The 23930-nt window shown below is 42.1% G+C and overlaps 1 protein-coding gene across 3 annotated transcripts in view; it reads left to right on the forward strand.

Moving 5' to 3' along the window:
* Positions 1-23869, forward strand: part of LOC310955586 (chloride channel protein 1-like) — a 40779-nt gene extending 16910 nt beyond the window's left edge. Inside the window, exons 13-25 of one of the 3 annotated variants that reach the window (XR_014593446.1) lie at positions 2807-2876; positions 4601-4711; positions 5798-6011; positions 7238-7371; positions 7564-7655; positions 8859-8951; positions 9131-9218; positions 11111-11193; positions 14302-14346; positions 16386-16490; positions 19298-19384; positions 19946-23189; positions 23620-23869. Coding sequence is in view for 1 of the 3 variants with exons in the window: in XM_083925500.1 (XP_083781626.1) it covers positions 2807-2876; positions 4601-4711; positions 5798-6011; positions 7238-7371; positions 7564-7655; positions 8859-8951; positions 9131-9218; positions 11111-11193; positions 14302-14346; positions 16386-16490; positions 19298-19384; positions 19946-20455 (1632 nt within the window). In the remaining 2 variants the exon portion in view is untranslated. Of the gene's footprint in view, positions 1-2806; positions 2877-4600; positions 4712-5797; positions 6012-7237; positions 7372-7563; positions 7656-8858; positions 8952-9130; positions 9219-11110; positions 11194-14301; positions 14347-16385; positions 16491-19297; positions 19385-19945 lie in introns of all 3 variants that reach the window. The other 2 variants (XR_014593447.1, XM_083925500.1) reach the window with 2 other exon arrangements.
* Positions 23870-23930: the final 61 nt, after the last annotated feature.

A 23930-nucleotide genomic window follows, 5' to 3' on the forward strand; every position in this document is an offset into this window, starting at 1 on the left:
ACCTCCAAGAAGTTGGGATTAAACTGTACTTTCTTTGGATTCCAACTGGAGACAAACCTGTCTGAAGGTTACGTCGTCCCAGCAGCAGAAACTGTCAACAAACTCTAATTTTACCAAGAGAATTGGAAATGTAATAGAAAGACGTCTGTTACAATAGGACACAACTTTCTCCTAGATCCACTCGCTGTTATAAGATTTCCAAAATAACTCAAAAACCATTTTCCTTTTTAGAGTTAACTTCTGTTTTCCTGCAGTGTCTAAAGTCACATTACGCAGAAATGCCATAAAAATAATCCTATCAACAGGATATTCAAGCCTGTCACTCAGCGACGTACACTGCATTGGTTTAGTCATGGTGTTTCTCAGTGGAGCAGAGTGGCGCCCTGTAGTGAAAACTTAATTCAAGCAAAACTGAGAGCAGCTGGCTGGTTACTCTGTTCACAACACACACAAACACACACACACACACACACAAACACACACTGTGTGTTTTTCTGCTTCCCTGTTGCCTTCTGCTGCTGTCAGCCTTTCCCTAATACAAACTCAAACACCCCCCCATGTGTTTATGCTCTCTCTCTCCCTCAGTTTCCCTCTCCATCTCCCTTTGTCCCACACATGATTAGATGTTCTGTTTGTTTGCATTTATAGTTCTAACAGTCGCCTCTTGTGCCGACTTAAGCAGTTTCTTTATTGGATAGTCGGATCTGTCATGGAAAGATGAGTCAGAAGTCTTGTCCTCAGACTTCAGATGGCTATACAGTAACTGCTTTTATAACGGTGTGTGTGTGTGTGTGCGCATGCGTGCGTTTTCTGCATGATTCTGTTTAACTGCCAGGTTGAAAACAGGAAAGAAGACTGTGCACAGTCCTCTCTGCCATCAGTACAGCAGCCACCCAGTGAGAGACGTGCTAATGAGTTTTTATCTCGCACCACAGTAATTAAGTTCTCAAACGATGACGACAAACGATGTGTAGAACGGTAATCTGGACTGTTGAAATGGTAATGTGGTGTAACTCACAGGCACCAGTATGTGGTGCCTGGGAGGGGATGCTGGGGATACACTCTCCCTCTGACACATTCAAAACGCTGGAGCTTGAGGAAAGGTACTCATTATCTCTGATGAGCTCTCTGCAGCCAGGAACAAAGCGTATTATTAGGGGAGCTATTATGAAGTGACTATGACGCATACAGAAAGTATTTGGCAACAAACAGTGTAAGTGACATTAGAAGATTGAGTTCAGCTTTAATTGAACCTGCAGAGCTTAATTGATTCCCCCCCCACCCACTCAGTCACACAGACGCACATTCATCTGGGAGCCGCCCAGTGCAGCTACAGCTCTGCAGCTTCCCTCGAGCAGCTGTTGATTAAGTGCCTTGCTCAAGGACACCCAAGGGTGATTGGGTCCCCTCCCACCACCAGCAACACACACACACACACACACACACACACATACATACACAGACACACACACATACACAGACACACACAAATCTTCCTGATTCTCCACTTCTGTAGCTCATCAAGCTGTGACTAAATAGGAGGATTTTTTTTCTCCCGCTCAAATGCAAACACACAGATGAGAGCTCTAAAAGACTTTACATCACTCCTTTTGCTATGAAACTAGAGGTAGCACCATTTTAGATCAGATATTGACCAAATTAAGACTCAATTTAATTCATCGAAATCAAAAGCAGCATCATTGATTCTCCCGGTATTTGTTTCTCTCTCCACCGTGCTCTGCTATGGTTCTTACCATATACCACAATATCAGAATTTAAAGCAATTCTTACCTTTCTGGCATTATTAATCTTCTCTTTTGTAATCTGTCACATTGGATGTTAAAGAAATCCACCAGGTGTTGAAACTCAAAAAGATTCTATTCTCATATATTTCTGATAAAAAGTCTGACCAATCATTTTTATTCCTTCTGTATAAAATGATTTGCAGAGCCCGTTAAACGTCGCTCTGTTTCACTAGTGCTGCTCATGCTGCGTTTAAGTGCCTTGGGAAGTCCGACGTTTCGAACTTCCTAGTAGGCAAAGTGAACTGGAATGCCTGTCAAAGTGAACCTACTATTGAAATCAGGGTAGGTCGATCTTCCTCAAATTCCCAAGTAGGAGGTTCCACTTTGACAGGCATTAAAGTGCACTTTGGCTTGTTGGAGGTCCGAAACTTCGGACTTCCCTTGGCACTTAGCGCAGCTTTTCTCTCTCAGCGCACGTGTCGGGGTAGCGTTAGAGGTCAGGCAAGGGGAAGAGGGTGGGACTTTGGAGGGAAGCTCTTTTACGTGTATGTACATATATGTGTGGATTATTATTTTTTTGAGAAATATTCGAAATAAACGCAACAAACAAACAAACGTGAGAAATGCAAGAATTGCTCTAATGCGTCGATGCGATATTATTGTTAAAAAAAATACTCAATACCTCTTTTGATACCATGGCAAAAAGGGAAAAAAGGTCCAGGTGACAAAAGGGTACTCACAGGCTTCACTGACTGACTGAGACTTATTTTGGATGGTGACACTTATGAAATGTTAAGTCCAGACACAAACTTTAGCCACGTAACCATGACACATCCATCAATGCAAGACGCAGTTTGGTCACATGCTTTTGACCTAATGTCTGCGCTCAGCAACTATCAGAAAACAGAGCACTCATATGTGACTCAAACATCTTTACTGATGCTGTCCACAGGTGGCTCCTGTCATTGATTAGAGGCTGCACTTCCACTTTTATTGTATTTTTCCATTAATGGTTTCCAGTTCCTCTCTCTAAACAGTTTTGCACGTTTCTTGTCTTGCAGTTCTGGATGTCTGCCGTGGCCACCACCATGCCCATCCCATCTGGGGCTTTCATGCCTGTCTTCATACTGGGTGAGCAAAAACACCTGTTATATACTGTACCTGGGGTCGCTTGAGGTCAGTTAATCTCATAGTTCAGATTTTTTGATGTGGGGTTGAAAGAGGTATTATCCACAGTCGTTGTGTTAAGTTTGTACTACAGAAGATGGAGGTCGGCACAAGTTTGGAAAAGCAGACACAAAAGCTATGAACTGCACTGAGACGGGGGCAGCTAAACATATTTTAGCCACATCAAAAAGGCCCGCCTAAAAGAAAAAACCTGCTTTATTTAGAATATTTTCACCATTTCACCTTACTGTCAGTGCTCTTATCAAAGCCACCAGACTTCAGTCAGAAAAATAGTACCGTATTTTCCGCACTATAAGGCGCACCTAAAAACCTTCAAATGTTTCAAAAGCCGACAGTGCTCCTTATAACCCGGTGCTCCTTATATATGGACCAATATTGAGCCACAACAGGTCTCGCAACTACGGTGACCAGCCGCCGACTCTATTTTCCCCGTAGAAGAAGTAACGCGCGGTGCATGTTGAGATATACGACTGTGTGAAGCGTGCCGTTTCATTTCCATGTGTGTGTTTGTGTAAAGAGCCCAAAATGGCTCCTGTTAAGAGACGCGCTTACGACGCAGAGTTTACACTCAAGGCCATTAGTCACGCAGTAGAACACGGGAATAGAGCAGCAGCCAGAGAGTTTAACATGAACCAATCAATGGTGCCGAAGTGGAGGAAGCAACAAGACGACCTGCGCCGAGTAAAGAAGACTAAACAGAGTTTAGAGGGAACAGAGCGAGACGGCTGCAGCTGGAGGACAAACTCCAACAGTGGGTTGTTGAACAGAGAGCAGGAAGTAGAAGAGTCCGTACAATCACTGTTCAACTGAAGGCAACAGCGCTAGCACGTCCTTAACGTAACCCCAGCCTCGACTGTAGCGTCTGTTCTATGCGCCTTATAATGCGGTGCGCCTTATAGTGTGGAAAATACGGTAATTTTACTTCACAGAACACAGAGTTTCGGGTCTACCTACCTTCATAAATTTTTGCACTAAACACTATAATTTTAGTACTATCATGTTCTGTGTTTAGCAACTGAAATCTTAAATTATGCTGTAGAGTTGTTATAAATGATGCTTCCAGTTAGTTATATCTGAACAGACTCATTTTTTAATGTTCCCGGGTTTTTGTAGTTTCCTTGACTTTCATGTGAGGTATCAGTTTCATATTATTCAAATCAACATTTACAGAACCAGTGTTTTTTTGCAGCGGTTTGTTGTTTCCGTGATGTTAAAAGCTTTGGAGCGTGACCTTTATCTTCTTCACTTCACTTTAAAATATTCATCGTTACCGGCCGCAAACAACTTCAGATGAATAACCTCAGCTCTAGATATGGTGGGGCGTGCGTGTGTGTGCGTGTGTGTGCGTGTGTGTGTGTGTGTGTGTGGCATCAACATTTTCCAAACATTTAAATGAGACTATTACGGGACTTCGGAGCAATAAAAAGCCAGATAGTTGCTGTTAATGGCATTTCTCTCTTGACTGTAGTGATGTTTTGAACGTACTCGTGTTGGAAGTGATTTCTTTCATCTGCTGCCACTAGAAACACAGACCACTTGTTTGATACGTGCAGAGGCTCACGCTCTTGTTGTGATATTCTTGTTTGTTTATTTGTGTCAATCTTTTAAGGTGCATCTTTTTTACCGAAAGTGTTTTTTAACTTTTGAACTTCTCTTTCTTCTGGCAGGAGCTGCGTTCGGCAGGCTGGTCGGGGAGATCATGGCCACCCTGTTTCCTCACGGGATCGTGTTTGACGGCATCCTGTACCGCATCATCCCAGGAGGGTACGCAGTCATTGGTTAGTCTCCCTTTCCATCTGTGAGCAATGTCCTTAATTTGATCACATATTGTCAGAATATATCGACAAGTGCAACATCCCTCCAACCTCCAATTATAACTAGTCCTGGACAGGGCGAGACTTACATGCAGGGGCAAAGTTTGAGAACCACTCGTGCATATTTTAAAACCCATATCATCAAAACCTTACTGTGCAGCTGTCCGCCTCCCCACTGTCCTCCCCCCTGTCCTCCTCTTCCTCCTCAACTGTCAACCTCAGTTTGTCAGCGGTGGTCAAGATGTCCTCTTCCTTCTTTCCTGCCCCCCCCCTTCTCTCTCCTCCAGCTTCTCCTCCTCCTCTCCTGTCAACCTCCCTGGCCCTCTAGTTGTCACTTGTTGTCAAATCGTCCTCCCCAATAAATCTCCCTCCCCTTCTTTGTCACCCTCTCCCTCCTCCTCCTCCTCCTCCTCATCTCCATCCTTTCCATCAGGGCATGCAGCCCCTTTACTCTGACGGTTAGATGCCACAGTGAGTTCCCTCTGCCGTCCTCACCTCAACCTACGACCCAGAAATGTGGCCTTTCCTCAATCCTCCTCCTGTTGCCCTACAAAAGCCCACCCCTCCTCTTTCTCCCTTGATCCCTCCTTACTTCCTCATGTTACTCCTTCACCTTTCTACTCTGTCTTGTGTGTCATCCGTCTCTATTTTTCTTTTGACCTTTTGTTGGCTTCCTGTTGCCCCTCACATACCTTCTTGTTCATTTTTTTGTGCTTCTGGACCCTTTTATTGCTTCCTCTCACTGCCTTCCCTTTGTCCTTCTTCTTGATGTGATTCCTTCTTTCTTATTCCTTCCATCATTTAATCTTATCTCTCTTATCTCTCTTTTCTCCTTTACCTTTATCTTTTCTTCCTGCTTAAAACATCTCTACCCCTCTTTCCTCCACGTCCTATCTCTTTGTGTCCCTGCCATGATTACATCTTGTTTATTCCCTCACGTTTCTTCCTACCTTACCATTCTTCCCCTTTTTTTCCTCCACCCCTCTCTCTTTCTCTATCCATCCTTCACCGCGCTCATCTCCTCCTCATCCCATCCCATTTCTCTGACAGGAGCGGCTGCATTAACTGGGGCTGTGACTCACACGGTGTCCACAGCGGTTATCTGCTTCGAGCTGACAGGCCAGATCTCCCACATCCTGCCCATGATGGTGGCAGTAATCCTGGCCAACATGGTGGCTCAGGGCCTGCAGCCGTCCCTGTACGACTCCATCATCCAGGTCAAGAAGCTACCGTACCTGCCGGAGCTCGGCTTCGGGCACATGAGGTTTGTGCTGATTTCACACGAAGGACAGCCGATGGTCGACGCTATTTGGCTTTTTAGGAAATGGTTCTTTTGTGCATTGCTTTGTCTTTGTTCAACTTTTATTTATTCTGGGAGGAAGTTTTACTGAGATCAACGCCTCGATATCATCCACACAGTTACACATTCACACCTGGAAGGCAATGCAAGATTCTTTTGTACAGCACATTTTAGCAACAAGGCAATTCAAAATGAAAACAACAATTAAAAACGAGCATTTAAGAGAACAGGAAATAAAAACACGTTGGATCGGAATAAACCATGTATAAGATACAAGAATAAAAGTTACAGGGCTGTTTAAGAATTCAACAATTATTTGATTTAATAAAAGGCAGCGTCAAACAGAAACATTTTCGTCCTCGATCTAAAAGAAATGAGAGTTGCAGCAGACCTTGTTTTGTTCCAGATGTGTGGAGCATAAACACTAAACTCTGCTTCTCCATGTTTAGTTCTGACTCTGGAGACAGAAAGGCTCATAATGTTGCAGAGGATCAGAAACAAACCATTCACTGCTTAATAAACCAACAGTTGTATTTTGAAATCATGTCTTTGAAAGACAGGAAGTCTGCGATGATGTCATCCACTCTCTTGGTCTCAGTGAGGACTCGAGCAGCTGCAGTCGTCTAATCCATTTTTTATGGAGGCCCGCGGTGGAAACTGTCCAGTACAAACACATTCTGATCTGCTGAGCAGCTCCAGTGGAGTGGCTGGTTAAGGGCTTAGCTCAAGGGCACCTCAGTGGTGGAAATGATGGGGTCTAGGTTCGTCCTGCTGGTTAAACCGATTGCTTCTCTTACCTTTAGGCCGCCGCTGCCCCAACATTCACAATCTCAGTTTGAAGTCTTACATGAACCCAACAAGCAAACAAGTTTAACACCTGGACTCAATTGTGACCAGATGTGACAGATAATAAAATGAGGAGCAGATGTAATTGTCCTGTAAAGGCTAAACTTTGTAAAAATTATGTTTTCAACCTCTCAACTGTGGTTTGAAAATGTTAAAAAGATAAATTAAAAAGTAAGTGAGAGGAATCCATCTTGAAATTTCAGACCGGAGAAGATCTAATTTGCCCTTCCACTGCTTGTGTGGTGCTTGTTGAGGATGTATTCTTATTTCACAGCTTGACTTACACACATTTCTTTAACATAGTTTTTTCAATCTACCACCGTCTTTGTGTGTCCGTCCTACAGCCAGTACAACATCTTTGTAGAAGACATCATGGTGAGGAAGGTGAAGTTCATCTCGTCTCAGTCCACTTACAGAGAAGTAAAACTCCTGTTGGACTCCTCCGCGCTCAATTCAATCCCACTGGTCGACTCAAAAGGTAAAAGAGCTCACTGTGAAATCTTTAGACGGCAGAGTAACAGATGCCGTCGAACACAAACACAAACTATACAGAACCAAAGTGTCTATGAGAGAAAGTTTAATGTTTTTCAATGAAAGCATCAATGAAATCATGGCAGTCGAGTCACTGTTGAAGTCTGTAAGAATCAAAGTTTCTTCTTCCTGCTTCCAGATTCTATGATCCTATTGGGCAGCATTGACAGGCTGGAGCTTCTGGCTCTCTGTGATTGGTGGTTGTCCCCAGAGAGGAGGCTCCTGATGCGGGTGAGGACAGTCGGAGACAGTCAGTGGTATAAAAACCCTCATGTGTACTCCGCAGATTACATCCTGTGGGTGATTTGGTTTGATATGAAATATGCAGAAATAGACGTCAATTGGGTACATTTTTACCTAAATGGCAAAAAGGATTATGTTTTAAATTACATGATGATTATGGTAAATGTAGGCAGCTTGAGTGCCTCTTTGTTGTTTTAACAGAAGCTGTGTTAGTCTCACAAGCTCCATTGGATTTTACTCTCTTATGTCTGGTAACATGCGGCAGAGAAAATCTGGAGAAGTTTGCCAAGCGACCGAACCAATCAGCGTTGATTTTGAGGCGGATTTAAGTGACGCAACGAGAAGCGACAGTTCAGTGTAAACAACATGGAGGCTTCCACGGATGAGATGAGCAGCTATGGAGCAAGCCGCTCACTAACTCTTTGTTCTCTGGATCCTTCTGTTGAATATGGACCGGGCTCCTGAAATTGGGTCTTTTATCTGTAAATTTGCGTTACAAAAACGGCAAATACCCTTTACCCACATGTTGTTTTACTTTCTGAACTTTGCCCCGACGCTGTTAGCACGTCATACGCTTCAGTCATCTGATTGGTTGATTTGGCCCGTATGTTAGTGATAGACAGATGGTTTATCCAATCAGCAACCAGGATTTTCGCCCCTTCCCAAAAGATCTCCAAACCAGAGTTCTGATGGATCTGCTGAGCAAATGAGAATCAAGTGAATCAAAAGATCTGGCGGAGTCAGGTTAAGTTTTTCCCTGTTTCCATTAAGAAACAGACCATTATGCCAGACGAACATCAGGGATTTAAATACTCTTATCAGATCGTATATTAACCTTATATAATATACCAGATTATTTAGTGAAGGCAAATGTTTTCTACAAACTGAAACACCTTTGTAGAGGGACACATGGAGACTGGAGCAGCTAAAAGGAGGTTTGTAAACACTGAACTGGACGAAGCTGCTGCAGTCTGACTTTTTTAGTGTTGACTCCACTCAGGAAATTAAAACAGCCGAATACTCTGCTGTTATTTAGACACATCGAATCTCCGTCAAATGTTTTAATGGTGTTCAGAACGACCGGGGTAGTAAAACCTCTAATAAAGCACAGGTGTTATTTGGACACCTGCTAACTATTGACTTTTGACACCACACATCTGTATTGGTCTGATTGCCTGGATGTGGATTCAGGACGAGAGCCTACAGGAGCAGAACCAGTCTCAGAAACACAGCTGGGAGTCCTTCGCCTTCGTAGATGAGGAAGACGAGGAGGACGGAGAGAAGGTGGGGCTCTGATTTGTGACATTTGCACCAACGTTTGTTTTCAGTTGAAACCAGTTCATTCTGATCTCACCTTGAAATACAATATCATGTTTTACCGTCCAACACTTTTATGACACATTTATTTTGAAAGGTGCTTCGTTAATAACGTCTACTTAGTTACATGTAGTTGTCGTCTGCAGGGCAGCCCGGTGCAGGAGGAGAGGAACGGCCCCCTGCCTCCTCCAAAGCCTCAGGAGCCTTCCTCAAACCACACTGCTCCTGTCTCTGGTGAGCGGACAGCATTTCTGAGTACATTTTTAGTTTTTCATATATAAATATCTCAGTGGAGGTGTGATCATTTTGACACTATCCTGCACTGGCTGCCTCTTGGAGAAGGAATAAATGAAATCAACATCTTAAAACGATGTGATAAACACAACTTTCTCCGGGTAAGCAAAGGATAAATACCTCACTTGTTCCTCCTTAGTGCCTCTTTAGTGTAGAAACAACAACCACCATTTCTGATCCCTCTCCTTTAGCTCCGTTACACTTGTGGATTTGTGCGACACGCAGTCGAGGCTGGACCGAAAGCCTTATGGGGCTTGTCATAGTAATATTGATTCCTTCAGACAAGTTTTCCTCACAAGGGAAATGTAATAAGATCTATTTTTCGCTCTGTCTCTCCTACTTCTCCTCAGAAAAAAAACACGTCAACTGATATGACTAAGCATTTAGTCCAGATGGACTCTGAAGCTCAACAGGTTCTCACATGTGTTAAGTACATCACAGCCCAGAGGACACAGACACGTCTCGTTGGTGCTTATAAAGTATGAAAGGAGAAACTGTGGGGACTAATCCAATCATAAGGAACTGTGTTGTTTTACAGCAGTAGCGGCATTAATGCCAAGCCGGAGATAAGAAAGTAGCAGTTGCCATTGGCAACCAATTCTAGGCATTTATGCGGTCGGTGGTAACCACTCTTTAACATATGAACAGCGTGCACTCCGAAATGTTTAAAATGTTTTAAATATTTGTGGCATTAGCAATAATTCACCACTGCTGTTAAGGGATGCACACGTTTTCTGTCCGTATTTCTCGGACTAAAAATTATTATTAGGCTGACGTTTAACTACTTATTGTTTGAATTACTCAAAATATATGGTGACTAAAAATGGTAACCGTATTTTCAGTTTCAGAAACCAAAAGCTGATGCCTGTTTGCCTGACAGCCACTTTTAAAAGTTAGTGTTGATCCCTGCAATGGTGAACAACACGCCATCTGACCCGCTCATTCATCAGTACTGAACCTTTTTTTTGTGTCATTTCACACAAGATAAAGATAAAACTTCAACTTTGCAGCGGTTCTTAATAAAACGTGGATAAAGAGTGCAAATAGAGTAATCTTGAGATAATAACAATGTGGTGCAAATCCAACAGTACGGGTATAGACGCTGCCAAAATCAGAATATATACAGACAAGTGTCGACGAGGTTGCACATTGTGTCTCCTAAGTCAGTTGTAAGGAGGTGTGTTGTAATGATAAAAACTGTTTTGTTGAATCTTATCACTCTTCTGGCACGTGCACAGCAAGGATGCTCTTGTTGTGCACGTGGATGTAGGTGATGCTGTTGCCATTCCCGCTGATTCATCACTTAACTCACAATCAATTAAGAAGAAATGTTTTTAAACGAGAAGAATACCTACCAAGTCACCCGTACCCTGCAGCTTCTCAGTCGTCCTTCCAACCATTCAGTTCATTAGAGAAAAAGGTTAAAAGCATCTATTTTATTATATTTCACGCTATTTATCGAAGGGACTTGGACACATTTGTTTGTCTCGGCCGTCAGCAGATGAAAAACTATTGGAATGAATAACTTTGCCATCCTAACAGCAACGAGGGACGGTTTGGCAACACGTTCGCTGCCAGTAACCAGATGGCGTGTGTGTGTATCTATTGTGGCGCAGTAGCCGATGACACACAACGTTTCTGCTGGTGAAACGGTATCCAGGCAACAACAATAGGGAGTTGCATGGGTTGTCACAGTCTCTTAAAACCTCTATTTGCAGTTTGGTCATTTTCTCCAACAGCTATTTAAAAAAAAAAAGCTGCATCTGTTTAATTTATTGACCTTCACCCGCTGCACTTCTCCCTCTTCACCTCTTTCTCTCTCTCTCTGCCAGAAAAAGGTCCTCTTCAGACTGTGAGGGAAACACTCAGGAATCTCTCCACCTCTATGAACAGACAGACAGATGGACAGTCGCAGGTGTGTGCACGCACTTTCTACTGCTCGTCTGTCTGTCCCTGAGCTTAACTGTGGGTCCACTTATCAGAGCTGCAACCATTAACCCATTAACTATCATCTATTTAATTCATTTCCAGCTATTTTGATACTTGATTAATCATTTTGAGTCATTCTTAAAGAAAAATGCTCCAAATTCTCTGAATCCAGCTTCTTAAAGGTGATTATTTTAGCTTTTTTCCCCCTCTTATGACAGAACAGTTCATTTCTTCTTTGGGTTGTGAACAAAACAAGACATTTGAGGAGATCATCTTGAGTTTTGGGAAACTTTTTTCACCTTTTTCTGACATTTTATGCACCAAACAACTAATCGATTAAGGGAGGAAGTGATCGAGAGATCAATCGATAACGACAATAAGTGTTTGCTGTGCTCCTTATACTTGTACAATAGATGCATTGAAGTTCTACCTCTTCTCTGTATGTCACGTCTTGCGCATTAACATCTTTGTATGTTTCTGCATGTCTGTATTTTTAATGTCTTTGTAAGCCTTTGTGCCCTTTTCTCTGTTCAGCCAACTATTTAGAGATGCGTCGAGTGTACTCGGTAACCAAGACATTTCCCCTCATGTTGTGAACCATTGAAATGCAAACAACCACCCATCCTTCTGGCACAGCCATCGCGAAACCACAGCCTCACACTGGCACTGAGCACTTTTTTTTGCAGGGTGCATTTTTCATTATGGGGTTCTGCTTTCTATTCAGGCAGATGCACACTTATCTGATTGACAGACACACATAGACACACAAATGCTTCCTCATCCTCAGACAAACTCCCCGAAGTCGAGCATCTTCCTTTCAACCTTCTCATATGGAAATGTGGAAGCCAGATACTGGAGGTAGAGTTATTATTCGGCTTGGCGGTGCGCCTGGATCCCAGGGAAGCAATACATGTCATCTGTTTACACAAGCAGCAATGAAAACCATATTGGAAATAAGCATATGCTTGTAAGCTTGCAAGATTAGAATTTGATTTCTGCTGTGCCTGCTGCTGTGTGTTGTGTATTACCAGTAGGATTCTCTATTATATCTTTGGATTCAATCCTATCCCTGCATTGGGGATTGTTTTTACCGCAGCGCGCCCTGAATATCAAATAGACACGCAGACAAACCGTGGCTGAATTCTGGCAGTGAATCAGGTATTCGTCTACTTTACCAGCTACTGATGGCAATTAACCAGACTCTGACCTTTAGAGTAAACCTGCCGCTGCGTCATTTTCACATTAGTATAATTGCTAAGTTTGCTGCGATGAACAAAGGGAAAGGTAAGACAGCGGGACAAAAGACAGACACGCAATTACTGATTTGTTTAGGTGAGATAAAAAATAACACGGGACCTCGTAAAAATGTCAAACCTTTCAGTCATTTGTGGATAAACAAAGGTTAGCTCCCTGCTGTGTTCAGACCAGGGATGCAAACGTGTGTGCGTGCGTGTGTGTGTGTGTGTGTCCGTGTGTGTGTGAGTGTGTGTGTGTGTGTGTGTGTGTGTGTGGTTAGCATTCTCTCTTCTCCTTCGTACAGGTGCCTGAAATCCTTGAAAATGCTTGAATTTGAAAGTTGTGTTTTCAAGGTTTGAAAATGCTGGAAATTGTATCCACACTTTGCAACAAAAACATGTAGAATATACCTTTAATTTCATTTCTTATTCTTCTGGTGTCACGGGTCACAATTGTAGTTGTTTATAGCGTAGTGCCATTTCTTTTAACGCGGTATAAAAAGGTGAAATAATCATTTTCAATAAGTTTGTATTTGTAGAAAAATGTAGTTTACCGCAGCTGTGAGGGGCTGAAAAACCTTCTAAATAGACCTTACTTAAATTAGACCTTGGAAGGTGCACGAACCCTGAAGCTCAGAGACAAGAAGACAGCGTGGAGGTGAAAATGTAACATTTAAGGGTTCACTCAGGTTTAAAATGAGAGATTTTTTTTCTATTTCATATTCATACAAATCTGTAGATGAAAATGTTCTCCTTGCAAAGGATAAAATACAGAGAGAACATTGGAAATTATGTTTTTTTCTCTCTAATGTAAAAACCAAATCGAGACCGAGACCCAAAGACAAAAACCAAACTGATCCGAACCGAGACCCAAAGACAAGAACCAGACCGAACCCAGACCCAACAACAAAAACCAAACCGTGGTCTTGTTGAAACACTTAGGGCTGGACGATATGACCAAAATCCTCTAGCTCAATTTATACAATACAGATATCACAAAATAACATGTTTCCTTGTAATTCAATAAAGAAATATTCCGTATGAAGTAAACACACGCTTAAGTCTATTTTTATTTACTCCTGTGTGAATTTAATGTGACAAATGAAAAATACTATATAGTATTTTCTCTTACTATTGAAAAATCTAAGTTAATGAGCGCTTGTTATCATCGATTAAGTTGACGTAAATCCAGAGTTCGGACAAAGAAATCTCTCACCTGTCGCAGAAAGTTGAAATTATTTCTGTGGCTTCAAGGACAGAAGCAGCCGAGCCGCCCACACACTGACTGAATAATGAGGAACACGTCACTAATAAATTCAGAATCACAAAACGAGTGGCAGCAGATGTTGGCCTGAGTTTCACCCTCTGCGTCCAGTTTACTCTCAGAGCAGCAGGATGTGCTGCGAGTGATGAACGGAGGAAAACTGTATGAAAGCAACATGAATACTGAAAATGTGTTTTCTGCAATTTGTCCGAATTCGCTTTGAAAGAGGCAGAAATCCAGTTCAAGATATTTTTAGATTACATATTGTAATTGAAGAGTAGTTAACCCGAAGACAGTTGAAAATACAGCTGCACCACTTGTTGTATTTGCTTGTAATTGTTGTATTTTAATTGGAATGCATCGTGTTTTGCAGACGACAGATACACAAATCCAAAAGCAAACTGATTCAATTTTAACAAAGTGTGACGAGCAACATGAACAGATCGTGCGTTTCCTTCACTCCCCTCATGTAAGAGTCACATGAGGTTTATTTCGAGGTGACATCCAGCCGAGTTCAGAGGTCCAGAAGTGACAGGGTGTTTCTATGAAGTCACTCACAAACATGTCTCATCCGTCTCTTCCTCTCTGTCTCCAGGAGCCCTGTCCTCCTCCCCTGTCGGACACAATGACACCAGAGGAGGTACTTAATGATGGAGGTGATGGTGGATCTGCATGTTTTTACTGAAGTGCCCATGGCCACTTTGGTGAAACTGAGGAACCGGTCTTTGGGGAAATGAGCGCTGCATATACGAGTCCACTACGACTCACCGTAAACTGGATCCACTGTTTCTCTAGTTCACCGTAGATGGGAATTAAAATAAAGACACATCGTCATCTTCGGTGTTTGTGCACCCAGGGGCATTACACACAGGCAAAATTCAGCAGAGCGGAGATAGATGGCCAGATAGATAACCGTTAGATGACAGCTAGGTAGAGAGCTAACGTTAGCTTTTGTAGATCTATTATAGTTTGAACTATTTAGTTTTGAAAGTTGCGTCTCTGCCAAGAGGCTGAAAAATGAAGCCAACACAGAAGCGTGCAGTGCAGTTCCTCAACTGGCCGCTCGAGGCTCCAAAAAAGAGTCAACCCCAATACCCCATGAAAGAATGCTCAACTGTACAGCAGAAATAAACATTTACAGTCTGCTACCCCCCCCCCCCACAAAAGAAAACCGGTTTTGGTCTTGAGACGTAATTTCTCCTTTCATGATTTTTGATTTCATGATTTATTGAAACTGTCACTAGATCCTACGACAGCGTATTAGGGCCAAGTATATTAAAAATATATATATATTTATGGACTTTGGAAAGAGGGGTAATATTTTGTGAAAAAAGTTTTATGAGATTAAAAAGTAGCAAATCTACGAGAAACAAAGTGTCACATTTATGGGATTTGGACCTTGTGGCGTTTTTCATTCTTCTAATCTTCAAAACACAGCACAGTATTTTTCAGAGTTTGCCGCAGACGCAGTAGCACACGGCCTGCACGGCATCTGTGTTGATCCTGAAGCGATGGAGTTCAACAGGGAGAGTAAAACAGAACTATTTTAGACTTTGAATCTCATAAATCTGCAACATTTTTCTCTAAATATTTTTTTTTCATACTTGGCCCTAATACGCCGTCGTAATATCCTGACAGCACAGTCATGTAGCTGTACTTCCACCTTCTGCTCTCCGTCTGCTCCTAATGGCATCTGCAAGATTCCACCGCAACCGACCAACAACCAATCAGAGCCGAGGAGTCTCTGGAGTGTCACTGACTGCTTCTGAATATTCTGTTACTGTATTGCATATTTCTCACAAACATTGTGTTCAGAAACATATTTTAGTGTTACAGACCCCGTCACCGAGACTGTGCATATTTTATGTAGACTGTGGTCTGTGCCAACATTTATCAGATGAACTCATTTTGTCCTTCCCAAGTCTGTCACTGCCAAGAGAAACATCGCACCGAAGCCATAAGAACAGAAGGTTTACCTATTATGAAGTCAGTGCCGGCAAATCTCTATATTAGCATTCAAATCCACGTCACATGTAGGTCACAGATCTGTGTCACGCTAGAGGAGACGTCTCAGGATCGGGGCACGTTTTAACTGCAGTGTGAACACAGCCAGCATTTTAAATGAGAGTGCCACAACATTATTGTGCCCTCCAGTTTCATCTCCCTTTGCTCTTCCTGGCACTTTCCCCACAAACGCCCCGTAACGTCGCCCTGTAAATTCTACACGACTGCTCCCTGTCACAGCAGAGGCTTGTAGGTAAAATCCATAGAGAGGATAAAAGGTGTCAGGCATCCTAAATCTCAGAGGGGAGACCGGTTCCATGCAAGGACGCAACACGTGGTTTCAAGGTTTTCTGCAAAATTCTCCTCAGTGGTAGAAAACCAACCTCTCCCTGAACACACCGCTCAAACACACACGCACACACGCGCACACACACACCTTCACTTTCACACCAACAAACAGCTCAGTGTTTAGATGATGTATGTAACACTTTATATTGTTTCCTCTCATTTATTTAGTCCTGCAGTTCATGTGCTGTACATGACCCATCGTTTCCCTCTGGTTGAACTCGTACATTTGAACAGAAGGACGTGTTTTTCCCATCACGAAAAGAGCAACTCTGATCTAACGCCAGCCCGTTCCACCTCTGTGATCCTGCTTTTCATTTCCTTTTGCAGATCAAAGCGTGGGAAGAGGCAGAGATGGACAACCCGATGGAAATCGATGAGATACGAGTAGACCCTTCCCCTTTCCAGCTGGTTGAGAGAACATCGTTACACAAGGTTGGTGGGTCACAGAGGTCAGCAGACGCACTGTGCTTCATTACTGTAATTTAGTTTCTATGAGGAAACTAGTTAAAAAATGGATGTTTTATTGTGTGGGAATTTAAAAGTACACTGTTGAGCTTTCTTGCAAATAAACATTCATAAAAGATTTCCTTCAGTTTGAAGGATCTCTTCATCCGTAACATGCGACCATGGAGTTCAAAGACCTCATCCAAGTTGCTAAACATTCTACATATTCAGCCATTACGATTCGATAGCACTCAGCTATGTTTTATGTCCTCTCCCTGTCACACAACGAGATTTCAGAATGAAATCTTTCATAATGTAGTCACACCCTTATAATACCAATCTGGGCCGGTCAGCTGCAAAAACAGACCTTTAGTGGATGTTTGTTTGTCGGGGCGCAGTTGCTTGTTCGATTACATCGCAGCCTGGGCTGTGGCTGCCGATCAATACAATAAAATCCAAAAATTGTTGTTCCCATTTGTCACTTAGACACAAAAACAAGAGACAAAAGAGTTTCCTTTTAATTCAAAGGTAAATCTGTTTTGTCAGGCATTGACTTTATCCCACAATGAGAAAGTATTTATTTTACATTGACGTGAAGATGATTTGAAGACCCCTTTAATCTCCGTGCATGTGCAGGGCCGTGGTTTCACTGAAATTAGTATTGATTTATGATTCAGTGTATGAAATCCTCACTGGAAACATCAATTACGAATGTCCCTTTTGCACAGCAGGCGCCTCTTTAATCAGCAGGTGTTTGTGGAGTTGCTTGCCTCTTGCAGTCGCTACATGACAACTGAACACGTGTTTGAGGCTAAAACTTTAAAGAGGGTGTAGAAGCCAAAACACGCTCCGCTCTGAGCAGCAGGTCTTTCTGTTCTTTGTGTCCGACGTGAAAAACAAAAGTCTCCAGCGGCGTGACGCACATCGAGTGGCCACAGACGGTCTGCTTGTCTCTTGTCACTCTCAGCTACAGCACCTTTGCATGAGCCTGAGGCAACTCTCATTAATTCAACAGCGTTGTTTCCCTCAGCGTACATCGCAGCGTTACTGGTTTAAAAAGGAAAATATCTCAAGTAGACACAAAAACACTCAGTTTCTTCCATTTCATTCAAATGCATTATTCATCATTTGCATGAAATTACTTGGATGGGTCGCCTGCAGCCGATTTGATTGCAAAATGTAAATTCACCGTGGACAAGAGTTTATGTTTTTCTTTTTCGTCACAGTTATTATAAAAGCAAAGAAGCATAATAATGGAGTTCAGCACCTTCTGTTGACGCTCCGCACTCAGCTCCTTAAGTTGTTTACTGCTGTAACATCTTATTCAGCTGAGGCTGTGGATAACCTTGACAGAGGGGTAATGAGACATGAAAAACACTCAGTGAAGACTGGGATTTATTCGCACACTCTCTCTTAACAAGAACTGAATCTTATTTACATTAGTCAGTGGCCAGAGGGGTTGTTACATAAACACCCAAACGTTTAAATGTGGGCGTTGTGCCTGTTGGTTATTAATGAAGAAAGTTGTCTTTTGTTAACCGTCATTGTGAAGCAAACTTTTATTTTCTTAACCATTTTTCCTCCCAGAGAAGTAAACAAAAGACACACCCACGTTGTTCTATTTCACATTTCACTTATTCCCTGATCAGGTCGAACGCAGAGAAGCTGCACTCGAACAGATGGAGCATTAGAAGTGTTTCTCTCAATGACAGCTCGAGTCTCTTATGGAGACGAGGTCGTTCATGTCCGTGGCGTGAGCAAACAGTCGAGGAATAAACTGCTTTTACCACTTGGATGGAAATTCAGCGGCTGCATCATGTCACTATCGGAGCCATAAATGATTTTGGGAACAGCGACTCGGTTGTGTGAGAGGGTTCCTGGTTCGAATCCCAGCTGGGGCCCTTCTGTGTGGAGTTTGCATGTTGTCCCCGTGTCTGCGTGGGTTTTCTCCGGGTTCTCCGGTTTCCTCCCACAGTCCAAAGACGTGCAGGTGTTCGGTTCATTGATGACTCTAAATCACCCGTAGGTGTGAATGTTTGTCTGTCTCTGTTTGTCTCTATGTGTCCTGCGATAGACTGGCGTCCTGTCCAGGGTGGACCGCGCCTCACGGCCGGTGTCAGCTGGGATCGGCTCAAGCCCCCCCGCGACCCCGACAGGGACAAGAGGTTGAAGATGAATGAAACAAATGACAAAATACTTTATCAGATGTGCCTTTCGTTTAGACGATCACATCAAATTTTACTCACTGTTGCGCGGACTTCCCCCCAAAATCGCTCGTCTAAACGCGGAATAAAAAGTGAGAACACAACGCCACTTTTGCGTTCCCTTTCCACATCGTCTCCGTCTAAACAGGGCCTGAATCAGAATTTGCATAAATCTGCAGGATACTGAAGCGTGTGAACAGCTTGTACCACTTCTGTTTTTGTTTTTTTGATCATTCTCGTGATTATATCCAGGAGATTCTGCTTATTCATGTGTGAAAAGAGGCTTTGTGGTCGAGGTGTGCTGGCGCATACAAAGAGCTCGTACAAACCGCGACCTTAGCCTGAATACGAACAGAGAGCTTTGAGCACGGAGACACTCTGAAGGACTTTCTCTCTCCGTGGTTGACCCGCAGCCTCGAGCCAGTCGGCTTTCATCTCTCTGTCTCTGTGACATCGTGTCTAGACAGAGCTGACGGAGAGGCACACAGCCTGTAAATTATCCGAGTCACAGACGGATGTAAAAAAAGGCACTCCTGCTCTGAAAGCCGGATGTTTGACTTGATTTGAAGCGTGACCTTTTTCACTCCACAGACCCACACCTTATTCTCGCTGCTGGGGCTCAGCCATGCTTATGTGACCAGTATCGGCAAACTGGTGGGAGTGGTGGCGCTGAAAGAGGTAAGACACTTCATTGTTCTTTACAAACTCTGACTCATGAAGGTCAGCTGGAATCAACATCAAGCCGTAAATTAAATTCCTGTTGATCTGCGTCTTCCTTTGTTAATTCACTCAACTCTTCCTTGTCTGTCTTGACTTTGGAGGAAAAACTACGTCCAGTTGGTTTCATAAAGCTTTTTGAATTATGTACGAGTCTCTTGTTAGCATAATCAATATTCCCTCAGTATGTTTCAGGCTTTCTTTGATTCACTTCCTTCCTTCTGCCTTTACCCATTATTCTCTCCTTCATTCATAAACATTATTTCCCTTTTGCTTTTCTTCCTCACTTTATCATCCCTTCTTCCTTTAACTCACCAATCTCCCTGTTTTACTCTTTTTTTCTTGCTAACTACTGTCTTCTCTACTTTTATTCCTCTTATTCCTCTTCTTTTGCTCTTTCTACTGTTGTTTCCCAACCTTCTCCTCCAATCCTCTTCCTTTCTTCCTTCCTTCCTTCCTTCCTTCCTTCCTTCCTTCCTTCCTTCCTTCCATCTCCTTGGCCTTTCCCTCCTCCTCCTGCAGCTCCAGAAGGCCATCGAGGGCTCCACGCGCTCCGGTGTCCGGCTTCGTCCTCCGCTCGCCAGCTTTCGCGACATCAGCAACCACAAAAACGTCTCTAAACCTCCACCTTCTACTTCTTCTTCCTCCGCTCCTACCTCTCCAACCTCCACCTCCCCTGCCTCAGCTCCGACTGCTCCCCAGCCTCCGCCCCCCTCCCCGCCTCACCCCCGCCACCACCACCACCATCATCATCATCTTCACTACCACGAGAATGAAACGGAGGTGTGGATCGAGGGCGTGACGCTGGAGGTGGAGGAGAGCAGCAGCAGCACCGGGGCCTGCAGCGACAACAGCAACCTCACCCTCCCTCCCTCCACCACTCCACCCCCAGTCCCTTCTTCCTCCACTACTCCTCCTCCTCCTCCTCCTCCTCCTCTTCCTCCTTCCTACTCCGTCCCTCCCTCCACCCTGACACCCTTACAGAGACTCCTTGAGGGGGATGAAGACAGTGATGACGAGCCAATGGTTTAGATTAGACACGAGTGATGGTTATGTTTTTTATAATGTCAAACTTTTTTAATGGTGTGAGTTTTTTTCTTTCCGTTCTTAATTTGTTGCTCTGGTCTTTGGACAATCATTTACCTCTTACTGTCGCCGCTTAGGTAGAGCAAAGATTTTAAAGCTTGAAGCTATGCTGAGCTAAGCATCATTTTTCTTCTTGTGAGGACAGTTTATTCATCTCTTACCGATTCTGTCTGCTCATTTCACTCAGACCTTCGCCCCTCCCATCATCTGTCTTTCCTTAATAAGCTCTGTATGTGTATGTTTTTTTGATACCTGCCTTGCCTCACTTCCTATATACACACACATATATATATATATATATACACATATATAAGTATGTATATATAAATATACTGTATGTATATATATATATATATATATATATATATATATATATATATATATATATATATATATATGTGCTGTATAAATACTGTGAAAGTATCAAAACGCTCAATCCACAGAGAAATGCGCATGTATTCAGAAACTGTGCATTTAAACGAGCTGTCAGGACGTCTGTACAGTTGTGATGTCACAAATATATTCTATATCGGTAGAAAGTGCGGTTACAGTTTATCTCCGGCTGCAACGATGGTGTAGAGACGCAGAGTGCAGATGCTCAAGAACTGAAAGGTTGACCAATCAGAGCAGACTGGAATTTTTCAGGAGGGGGTCTTAAAGCCCCCACACATGATACGTGGTACAAACGCTTTGCACAGGCCGTTCCATTCATTTCCTATGGGGGAGGCGGTAGCGCCCAAGGTAGCGGTGCGCCCCTCTCAGATTTGCTTCTCTGCTGCTGCTCTTGTTGCTGCTGATCTTTCAAAAGCACAACCAATAAGATAGAAGCTTTGAATGTGACGTTTACGTTTCCTAGGCAACCAGAGAGCGACATCAAGCCTCCTGGAAAGATGGAGGACAAACTTATTGTTTGTGTGTCTGAGTTTCCCGGATTACTGTTGTCTCACGATCTCGGAACAAAAACGTAATGCTTGGGGGTTTATAGGCGTCACACCAGGTTTGTGAATAGGCAGTTTACGAGTTGTTATTAACGTTGATTTAGCCGTTTACTGGTTCTCTGCACCGAACCTCACGGTGAGTCCAGCGCAAAAAGCTGATCATGTGAAGGCCCCTTTAAAGAGACAGTCACTAAAACGGAGGGTGGATAGAGGTATACTCTGACAGACAGAAGGATAATGTGTTTTAAGCATTGAAGCATGAAAACACGTTCTAGTAGAGACCCAAAATACAAAGAATGAACCTAAAAAAGAGCCGAATATCTCTCCTTTAAATCATGAAGAATCCGTTGTACTGCGATACTTTGAATTTGGATCGATTAGACCCGTCTCTGTCACACATGTTGCATCTTTGTTTTTATTAACACAACACGCCGGTTTAAAGAGTAATCTGAACCTGTGCCGCTCAAACCAGAAGTGAACCCAGTGAACCTCCAAACAGCAGCTCCCTGATCGTTTGTGTCTTTAAAAGCAGGTTTTTTATTGGAGGGTAGCAGCAGCTATTGATTTTATTTTTTAAACCAGCAACAGACCATCTGGATAGCAGGAGACTAATGGAGCTGCTCAGTCCTCTGTGGAAGATTGTCCAAAGCCCCAAAACGACCTCCAAATTGCGTGCTGACCTTGTGAACGCAGCCCCAGAGCTCATCTCATCACGGTTAAGTTGATAGATGGTGCAGCCAAACCCCGCGGCACAGGTCCTGGAGATTTTCATTTTCTCTTTTTCAACAAGGAAGCCTTCCAGAGTTATTTTATAGGATTTAGAATTATATTGAACAGAAAGTTGCTCGAAGAAATGCGAACAAATATACAACAACAGAAGCTTTTTATTCCAAAATGTGACGTTTGTGACGCTCCGAAAACAGTGATGACTGACGTTCATGACAGCTGACAATTTGTCAAGTAACATCTATGTGTTAGATGAGGAGACGATGTTTGTTGACAGAGAGATATTTGCCAATTATTGCATTAATTAGCTTAATAAATGACCTCAATTCAGTTTAATATAAAGCTGTCAGGATGATTATTAAAGCTGCTCATGAGAGACTCCCTCCTCTCTGCAGCTACAAAGTGTTGATATTTATTCTGGTTATTAAAACATAAAGGCGACCACGGAAACTGACTCGCTATTTAAACATCAGTGCACAAATGAGAAGTGACGTCCGTTTTGTTTCTACATTAAAATAACAGCAAATAGAGTGAGAGCAGTGAGACTCAACCAAACCAGTTCATACACACATAGAAAACTATGAGGCTAAAAGCTGCGTGGAGGTTCAGAGGTAGATGTTATTTCTTTATAAAATCATCACAAGGCAAGTTTATTTGTAAACAAGGTGTTTCAAAGTGCTTTACACAAAACATAAAAAGCATAAAGAATAACATAAAATGTATCAATTAAAAACACATAAAAGGTCATTTAAAACATAGAAAAGGTCATTAAAAACATAGAAAAGGTCATTAAAAACATAGAAAAGGTCATTAAAAACATAGAAAAGGTCATTAAAAACATAGAAAAGGTCATTTAAAAACACATAAAAGGTCATTAAAAACATAGAAATGTTCATTAAAAACATAGAAAAGGTCATTAAAAACACATAAAAGGTCATTTAAAAACACATAAAAGGTCATTAAAAACATAGAAAAGGTCATTAAAAACATAGAAAAGGTCATTTAAAACAGAAAAGGTCATTTAAAACAGAAAAGGTCATTTAAAAACATAGGAACAGTCATTAAAAACATAGAAAAGGTCCTTAAAAACATAGAAAAGGTCATTAAAAACATACAAAAGGTCATTAAAAACATACAAAAGGTTAAAAACATAGAAAAGGTCATTTAAAACATAGAAAAGGTCATTAAAAACATACAAAAGGTCATTAAAAACATACAAAAGGTCATTAAAAACATACAAAAGGTTAAAAACATAGAAAAGGTCATTTAAAACATAGAAAAGGTCATTAAAAACATACAAAAGGTCATTAAAAACATACAAAAGGTTAAAAACATAGAAAAGGTCATTTAAAACAGAAAAGGTCATTTAAAAACATAGAAAAGGTCATTAAAAACATATGAAAGGTCATTAAAAACATAGAAATGGTCATTAAAAACATATGAAAGGTCATTTAAAACATAGAAATGGTCATTAAAAACATATAAAAGGTCATTTAAAACATAGAAATGGTCATTAAAAACATATAAAAGGTCATTTAAAACATAGTAAAGGTCATTAAAAACATATGAAAGGTCATTAAAAACATAGAAAAGGTCATTTAAAACATAGAAAAGGTTATTTAAAACATAGAAAAGGTCATTTAAAACATAGAAAAGGTCATTAAAAAAAAATAAAAGGTTATTTAAAACATAGAAAAGGTCATTTAAAACATAGAAAAGGTTATTTAAAACATAGAAAAGGTCATTTAAAACATAGA

The sequence above is a fragment of the Echiichthys vipera genome, assembly GCF_963691815.1.
Source record: "Echiichthys vipera genome assembly, chromosome: 13".
NCBI classification, from domain to species: domain Eukaryota; kingdom Metazoa; phylum Chordata; class Actinopteri; order Perciformes; family Trachinidae; genus Echiichthys; species Echiichthys vipera.